The 9,265-nt window shown below is 37.2% G+C and overlaps 1 protein-coding gene and 1 long non-coding RNA gene across 2 annotated transcripts; one reads left to right on the top strand and one right to left on the bottom strand.

Moving 5' to 3' along the window:
• Nucleotides 1-13: 13 nt before the first annotated feature.
• On the bottom strand, nt 14-3,934 carry LOC109034698 (uncharacterized). Its single transcript, XM_072305916.1, has 4 exons — nt 3,308-3,934; nt 2,402-2,644; nt 1,849-2,094; nt 14-1,262 (listed from the first exon to the last, which is right to left on the bottom strand). Exons 1-4 carry the CDS (start codon nt 3,482-3,484, stop codon nt 102-104), a joined length of 1,827 nt encoding a protein of 608 aa, XP_072162017.1. The 5' UTR covers nt 3,485-3,934; the 3' UTR covers nt 14-101.
• A 63-nt stretch (nt 3,935-3,997) lies between these two features.
• On the top strand, nt 3,998-9,265 carry LOC140225907 (uncharacterized). The gene is made up of 3 exons (XR_011900759.1): nt 3,998-4,982; nt 6,650-8,064; nt 8,347-9,265. It is a non-coding gene; the product is annotated as an uncharacterized lncRNA (long non-coding RNA).

The raw sequence follows: 9,265 nt of genomic DNA on the forward strand, positions 1-9,265 counted from the left end.
ATACAAAGTTAAATCTTATTATTTTCATTTTATTTTCATGTAAAAATTGACTATAACATAGAAATAAGTCGGAAAAGGAAAATAAAGCATCAAGTCAGAAACTACAGAAACAGAGGTCCTTGAAGGTTACTAAGTCCACAGACTATTACAACAATATTATTTGCTAAGCTGAGCAAATCATGGTGGAAATTTGCAGCATGATCTACCATTTCAAAGTTTCTCAGGCGCCCTATTACTCTTTCTATCACAATGCGGAGCGAAGCAATAACTTTTGTTTCTCGAACCTGTCTTTTAGTCATTTTCACTGTTTCCTTTACTACTTTCTCAGAATTTCCCTTCTTTACGGTCTTCTCTTCAGTATGAACACTAGGAGGGCGTACTAATCGGGAGCCACTATCTGATATGAGACTTTCTACATTTTTGAATCCTCTATCTGCCATGACTAATGTGTTGCGAGGCAGAACTTCAAGATAACCGCTATCACGTAAAATGTTGCAGTCGGTTGCTCTTCCCCCATATGCACCAGAAATAAAATTTATAAGACCATCTGGTGTGCTAGAAATTAAAAATTTAATTGTATTGCGCTTCTTGTACTCCGACCAAGTCAACGATTGAAACAATGGATTAGAAAATTTTTCTATCTCAACCTCAAAGCAGTCCAAGATGGACTGTACTGTAGAATAATGTGCCCTGAAAGCGAGCGGGACATTAGATTGAATTATCTGTGGACTTGGCCACTTGATGCATGTTGCCATGAACCTTGCAATTTTAGGAATTGACTCATTTACTATTCTACAAACTGAGCTCCGATGAAGCCAAAAAATATGCCCCAATACTTCAGAGGATTCATTTAAGCGTATTTTTCTGAGAGCTACAAATATGTTCCTTTTATCTAAGCCAGTGTGCTTTTGTAACAATGGAACCAGGAACATGGTTTCCTTATCTAGTCCCACAAAAACTCGGGGAAATTTCTCCATCAATTGCATATTACAGGTCGCAACTGTAACGCCTAGGTGAAGATCTTTCACTTCATCTGGTAAAGTGTCAACAGAAGTATTAGTGACTTCTGATGGTACATACTCAGATGCTGAAGCATTATCTGTAGCGATGCTGAGATGTGTTTCGTTTAAGGACTTTTCAAGTTCCTCCATTGAGTAGACGTCATGCCAGAAAACCCTGCCTTGCGTTGTCTGCGACGAACTTTCTTTGGTAGCCGCAACCTTCGTTTGAGTGTGTTCACTGCGATACCTGGGGTAAGCAGTCTGTAAAAAAGAAAGATGAGCTTAGTTAAATATGAAGAAAAGATGGTTTTTTTTTTTTAACGTCTTGGAGAGAACCCTTCCTACTACAATAAATTCTGTTCATTTTCCTCTTAATTTAACAATTAATGAAGGTACCACTTTTTCTATTATTCATTCATACTTTGTCTTTCTTCTGCATCTACAATTTCACTTTTTTTTGGTCGCAAATTTTTCTCTTTCTATTTGAGCTTAAAAATATTATTTTTTGTTCTGTCAGGCTATGCCAACCATTGTTTAGTTATTTTCTTGTTGTTTATTTCATTTGGTTCAGTAACATATGCCACACAAGCTCTTTTTGGCATATGGAGCTGTTTTATTGTGCTTCTGTAAATTTAAATTTTTGAAATAAATAAATCTTGAATCTTGAGGTATTTTTAACAAATATTTTGGTCTCACAGTAGGTACAAATTTTTCATACTCTCATTTCAATGGAACCGTTTCCAATGATGTTTTTTAGGTTTACCCAAAACTTATCCTAAACTTCATTTTTACAGTGATTTTTGGGTAGCAGTGATTGATTGCAAATTTAAATGAATGATTGTGTTACCTGAGTGTGGGTATCTCGTACTGTCTTTCGAGCTTCACAACGATATTCAGGAGTGGAATTTATGACAGTCTCTGGAAGTGCTGCTGCTGTATTGTGGGCAGGTTCTAAATTTGTATGGATCTCAACATGACATTCCACAGAAATGTCATTAACAGACAGGTCATCAACAAAGGCTGATACATCATTAATCACTTGCAATGGAACCGCAGGCTCCACATTTGTTTCCAGAGGCTCTGTTACTGGATACTGTGAAAAGATAACAAGGAGGATATTCAATTACTTAAAAAAAAATAAGTCACAGTACAACTATACGTTGCCTACCAATTAAGTAAGAAAATGTTTTCACTCGCCAGACTGATTTACATAGTTCAAGGCAGATATCATCTTGCGCTGATGGATCCATTTAGAAAATTAAATCTAATAGTTTGTTCACATATTCTTTAGGAATTTTACTTTGCATGAATCCGGAGGAGAAATTTTGTAAAAATTATAACATTGAACAAAAGAAGGTATAAAATGAGTCAATATTTACTTTCAGAAAGGGGTACATTACCTCCAAAGCTGCCGCTCCTACATCAGACCTTCCAGCATCTGTATTTGATATGTCCTTTAGGACTTCCATTCTCTTCCTCTTCTCTACGGCAGACCTTATTGAAAGTGTGTGAGACCTTTTACGGTCCTTCTGACAGTCAAACAAATGGGGAGTCACATCTTTCCTGAGGACCCAAGGAAATGGTTTCAACCCGCTTTCCATCATCACCTTATTCTGGATCCAATTTTCAACATCCTTTTCTACCTGCAAAGGAAGAAAAAAAAAATTAATATCCGTACGACAATAGCAGATTGCTTTCACTACATGACTTACAAGAAAGCGTGGCTCTTGCGAGTTAAGTTCTGCTGCATTTTACTTAACAAATTCTGCAGCAATGATGATAAGCAGTGCAGCTGCGTAACACTTGATAGTTGATATATTCTTGGTTTATTACATTTATTCATAGTGTCGTTGACCTTAGTATCAAATGGGTAATTCTCACTTCTACAGCATTTCCTGGGTAGAACTTTTGAAAATTGAAATCATCACTGTTGTATGCCAAAAGTTTTTGGACCCCTATTTGTATGTAAATCCAATGGATTGAGGCAATTCTTTGGAGCGCTGTTTGATGATGTCGGAGCACATTTCACAATGAGAGATATTACTAGAGGCAGAGTTCTTTGTGATGATAGAAACTGAATCTAAAATATCCTGTTCAGTGATCTGAGTTCAGACTTGTTAGTTTAATGCCCAACATGTCTGCCAAATGCTTAACGCTCAAGGGATGTTGATGAGACTGCGTTGCAATGTGGTTAATGAACTGAAAAACCCAACAATCGGATAAGTGTTTTCCAAAAAGCACCTCTCTGGACTCAATTGCTCGAGTGAGTCATAGTAATAGGGGCATAATATAAAGTACCTACTTACATCAAAATGATCTTCACAGCAGCGAAGAGAGGACTGCAAAGAAGTGCACTGACTTCGGGCCATCTGCAACCATAGCCTCCTCCTTTCCCCTTTAGGAACTGTAAAAAATATTTTTCCCGGTGTGGAATCACTTGAATTTCCACAATCACGCACAAAACACTTCACTTTACTGGTCATTTTCTGATTTTCGTGACTATTCTTGGGTATGATTTAGCAATATTATTGTTTTGCAAGTGATCAAGGTTAGGTTTACATTCGTATACGACAATTAATGATTAAACTCGAAAAGAGTTGTATCAAACATATCGAGACTCGACAGCGGAATTTTGAACGTAGAAATTCCAAAAAATACTTTCAAATGATTTCAAAAAAACTACCTAAGTTCAGAAAATTATGACACACGTAGGTAACATTACACACGGTAGATAGGGAAGTTGTTGTTTCCTCGCCTGTCTACGTCATCACCATGGCGCGAAAAAAAAATAGCGTTTCAAACGGGTCCGATTTTTAGCGATTTCAAAACGGGTTTTCTTAGTGATTTCGGGCTTTAAAAAATCTAAAAAAAATCATGGAAGCTCAGATCACTCCAAACTTTAAGAAAATGAATTAAAAAAAAAGGGTGCCACTGGCCCAACCCCCTCCCACCCCCTCCAAAAAAAAACACGTGCACCAAAAAATAAAAATCCGCATCACCAAATAAGTGCTGAATAAGAACTAAAGAAAGCAAGCTGTGTTCAGATGCGTAAATTTTTTGCGCTCGGCCTGTTTTTTCTTCCTTACTAATGATTTATCGCCTTTAAAAGTGTTTTTTCCCGATTCCTCGTGAAAAATAGTGCATATTCGTCGACCCGGATGGGCTTTTAAACAATTAAAACACCCCCGTTCGTCAGATAAAATTGAAAATGTTCATTGCGAGAATTTAAGTATCAGAGGATTTCCCGCTAAAAAAATCCCCGCGATCTCAGTGTAGCCAACCTCATTAAAATATTACATCCATTGAATCTCTAAATTTTCACTTTATCTACGACTAAGGGCTTACTAAGATCGACTTTTATTAATCAGCTGAAGATTTTTGGCATAAACTTGTTGTTTCTTTGTAGAATTAAGTGATGAGCTGATGAGCTCGGCAAATCGTATGGTGCACATCTGATTTGGAAGGTTGGGAAAGCAAAAATAACAGTGGAGCCAAATTGGAGGTAGTGGGCTACAGATAGATTTTGTAATTTCAACACAAATGGCATGTACTTACTGCGATTACAGTGAGACATGTCAGTAATAAAGTTAAATTTACATTAGTTATGTCTAAAGTTGACTTATTACCTCTCAAAGAGCTTTTAAAGGAATTACCATATGGCAACAGCGAAACGAGAAAACATCAACATAACCTAAAACTCTCTGCGTTACTCGTAGCTTACTAAATACTAACTTCATGCTGGCTGGCCCGAAACTCAGTGTTTATAATTATCTGGGCATTACTTTTTTGTTGTGATAATTTAAAATCAATTTTTCAACTCTTCCTCATTTATGGTCCTTATTTTATACCCACTTTGAAGGAAATCTAAGCTTCTTCATTCTTATGAAAGAATCGATAAGTGCACTTAGAAACTGCAACTAGTTTCGCAACGACAATTCGAAATTCTTCTGAAAAGACGGGCATTTCATGCAGTTTCTGATGGTAAGCAAGTATTCCTTTTAATCAAGTATCTCAAGTTCAACATGAACATAATAATAGGAATCTGATGTTTTGCACATTGTAAGTAGATACTCCCTCTGGCAGTAGTCGAAGTACCTATGCGCAGTGCAAAGACCATGATCCCCACCAGATGATACAGTGTTCTGATTCTGTAACTTATTGCAAGCCCTGGAATTGTACAGGCTATGGTGCAATGTGGCATACATCTTGATGCCACAATAGTCCTCAACAGAAATCCAAAAAGAATGCCTGTGGCTGCACCAACACATGCTCAAACGCTTTTTTGCAAGCTTGAAACTGCGTAATGGCTGGTACAACCTGCTTAGAAGTTCAACCTTAAGTTGACCATACATTGATTTTTAAGTTTAGATGGTAGTTATTTTTATAACAGTTAAAGATCAGTTGGCAGTAAACATAAAGTAGTACTCTAACCAGCCTGTGGCAGATTTCACCTAGATGAAAGAGACCTGAAATTTGTGATCATACCTGGTGCATGGTGCACACACTGTAGTGCATTTTCCAGATTACTATGGTGATCTTGAGCGTGATGCACAGATCTGTGGCACATCGCGCCATAGTCTGGTGATTTACCAATTTTGTCAAACGTTCAGCCTCAAATGATTATGAATATTGTGTGGAAAATGCCCATCTGCAAATTTTGGGTTCAATTATAGATTATCTGGAGTGAATTTCCTGAACCCTCACTCCCTAACTCTATCACCTCTACTGCTACGCTCATGCCCTACCCCTCCTCCATTCAATGAATCTCTCATTAAGTTCCTGAAAATGCTCAGTAGCCCAAATCGACGGTGTAAGTCCGCAATCACATATATTGTTTGCGGTGTCTGGAAATCTCCGGCTCTATGAAATTTTTTGAAAGGAGAACAAATGGACATCATTCCTTGAAGTTTATGCTGAATTTTCTTCCCACTGAGAAGAAAAATCTCGGCAGTTTTAAAGAATTGCCTTTGACTAGTGTTCTTTTTAAAAAATAAAGTATGACAGGAAGTCTGCGATGTCGCAAACCGAGTTATGTGATTGCCGACTCACACTGTCGAAATACTTCGAGTGTGATCGAGTAAATGTAGGTTTACATGAATCCAATTGTAGTAGATACAATGAGATTTTCCTGACAGTAAATTACATGGTTTAAATATTGACTAAGTCACAGATAAGATCATAAAAAGCTGAAGGGATTGCTCCTAGAAGCTGAAGTTGGGCTCTCAATTTTCACTATGCTTACCAGTGGTACTTATCAGTCAATTGTCAAACATTAGGTTTCAATTATTTTAAGTAGAAAAATTCTGTGACGGGACTTTCATTTAGGAAAATGAATTGAATATTAAAAATAGAAACGCAAGAAAAAATTCAAATACAGAAATTTACCTATCATACTTAACAACAAATTTATTCTTTATTTAGCATGACTTAAAAATCCAGCAGTCACTTATTTTTGCCTCATGTATGCCCTCTATCTGTAGTTCTCAATGTTACGGATGTTTATTTTTTTGGTCACTCACTTCATTCTGTATCCAACATGCCAAGGTGTAAACATTTCAAACGATGGAAGCTATTTTGCAATTTCTTATAATTATTTGTTCAATGAGGAAATAATCACTAATGCCTGTTTTTTTATTCTTTTTTTCTAGAACTTCTTTACGAAGTGCTTGGTTTGCTGGGATCCTCATGGAAAAATGAAAGCTACTAGCACTCTGTGATTCAACTGATTTTTCCGCATTAGATCAGTTATTAACAGAGATTTAGCAGCAAAATCACATCATCAAGTTCTTGAAAATCTACCTTAAAATTTATTGAAAGATTGACAGAAAAACAATGCACTGCATCATAAAAGTGCAATCTCCTGGAAGGCATTTGTTTCAAAGAAATAGCATGTAGGATTTTTTTTTATTATTATTACTTTCTTCCAAAAGTACAAAGACCAGAAATAACTTTGAATGAGCTTATTAACTTTCCTATGAATTGAAAGGGAAGAAATTGGAAGTGTTGGGAATCCTGTGAAGTGCGATTCTGAAAGTGTTTTTAAAATATAGGACGATTGGAATTGAAATATCTTACCTCTTCAGGAGAACTAGACACAGTGAATGTTGAGTTGCTGCAAACTGTTTTTTTCTTGCATGAAGTTTTTAGAAGAAATAGACCAGGCTGTTGAGTAGAAACTCCAAGGAATGGAAAATGTCGTTCAGAATTTTATGATGACTTTGAAAGAATCTAACTTTATGAAAAATCAGCAATTTAATTTGCGGGGGAATGAAACTCTAAATTTTTTGGTGCGGGGCTGTGAAACAATTTTATTTCATTCCTGCGGGGGATTGCAAAAATTTGGTTTCATTGCCCCGCACTAATTTTTTAGTTGCATTGCCCCGCGCAACAGCAACAGGCTGAGTTTCACGGGGCAATAAACTGCGGGGCATTGCTGTGATACCATATCTTAATTTTTTCAAAAACTGCATTTATGCGCCTTGTCCTCCAAGCTCCTCATTTGGAACAAGTCGGACAGTTTGTAAGTACAAAACTGTTAAATGAGCAATTTAATTTTTTCGGTGGATATTCCCATGCATTTAAACTTAGGTACTTTTTACGGGTTGGTTCCGCAGCCTGTAACAATAATCACGCCGACGATTTGCAAGTTGAACTAACAATGTTTTTTTTCCAACGAAGTTTATCTCATAAAAAATTCAAAATTGAATTTTCATTTTTTTTGTTGGTTCATAAGCAGCCTCATTCATTCGCATAAGTTTCATAAGTTTTACGTGAAAATGCCACAATATCCCCCTTGAAATTTTCCGTCACTCGGCGGAGCTCTTATATATGCCGAGCGATACCTAATTTATTAACCAACTATTCCTATTTTTTCCCCCAAATTTTCCGAGAATCGCTGATTTTTTTCCGTATGTAAGAAATCAACTTTCAAAAAAACCTCTAATCAGGCTGCAATGATGGTATAGTTCTTAGGGGTTCTATTCGGGAGAGTTTACCTCTAACTACTCTTACTCTATGCTGCTATCTCTTCTATCTCTGTGTAAAAGTAAAAGAAGAAAGTGAGGTTGGCCGGCCAGGTTGGCCTAGTGGTCAGCGCGTCTGACTCTAGGCCAATAGGTCCCGGGTTCGAATCCCGGTGGTGGCGACAAATTTTCATGGAACTGACGAGGGGATCTGCAGAAACAGATTCCACTCGGCCTTAATCCCTGAAAATTTGAAAGCCTGGAGCATGGATGTGCCTAAATCCTATGATGTCTAAGGACAATAAATACTGTCTATCGATGGCTGTAGGTTCCAACGGAATATAAGCCACTAAACCAGCAAAAAAAAAAAAAAAGAAAGTGAGGTTATGTTTACTTGATGTTTACAGTTTACTGGAACATCTGAAAGGATTCTAAAAAAGGTAGATCATTGTCTGACCTCTGACAATGCAGAATTGGTCTATTTGTCAGAAAACTTGCGCTCTAAGATGTGCTGATAGGTGAAAGGCTGGTAGGTACATGACTTACTTTAAGCCAGACTTGACAAACCTTCATACAAATGTACTTCTCCTTCGATGCTTGGACGGACTATCGACGTGCTTTTCCACAACATTGTCGAACATTAATTAATGGAGCCCATTAATTGTTTAAACAACAAGAGTTGTGGAAGAGCATGGTGACATCCTGGATGAACTAGGTAACTGATCAAGCTACAGTCAAGTCAAGCACATCATGAAATCTAATAGCTCAGAGAGAAAACTGGATTGTTTCATAGCCGCAAGAGAGATGCTGTGTTCTTCAGCTGCAAAATATTATTTTGCGTACATTGAAGTAGAGAAATTCCAACCGGAGAGAACTTAGGTATGAATAGACTTTCCACAGGGGGCAGACTTAGCAAGCGATCTGCATAGCTAGGGAACACGGCAGCCTTGTGATTTCGGAGCGGAGACGCCAAAACATAAAATTTAGAGAAAGAGTAACAACTGAAGTAACCACTTTTATTCTTCATCTGCCTTCATAAGGGTGCGGTCGTGTAGTAGAGGAAACTAACTGATGACAATCACTGCATCAAAACCATAAGCACTAGTTAAAAGCAAGCAATGCGGTTACACTTTTTCACGAATCTAATCACATCACCAATACTACTTAAATTACAAGTCTCCCGATCCACGAGTATTAGGGGAAAAGTCTACGAGAAACTAATTGATCCTGTGATTCAATGCCTTTTAATACATACATTTCTACCAATTTCACTTAATGGATTCTAACCTCTAACTCTAAATT

This window comes from Bemisia tabaci, unplaced genomic scaffold (genome assembly GCF_918797505.1).
Source record: "Bemisia tabaci unplaced genomic scaffold, PGI_BMITA_v3".
Classification (NCBI taxonomy): Eukaryota; Metazoa; Arthropoda; class Insecta; order Hemiptera; family Aleyrodidae; genus Bemisia; species Bemisia tabaci.

What these genes read in the sequence shown, in the direction of transcription:
- LOC109034698 (XM_072305916.1), bottom strand. Translation starts at nt 3,484, where the DNA reads ATGACCAGTAAAGTGAAGTGTTTTGTGCGTGATTGTGGAAATTCAAGT. An exon ending in GCTGTGAAGATCATTTTGAT is followed by an intron (nt 2,645 to 3,307) that starts GTAAGTAGGTAC and finishes CTTCCTTTGCAG; the next exon opens with GTAGAAAAGGATGTTGAAAA. An exon ending in TAGGAGCGGCAGCTTTGGAG is followed by an intron (nt 2,095 to 2,401) that starts GTAATGTACCCC and finishes ATCTTTTCACAG; the next exon opens with TATCCAGTAACAGAGCCTCT.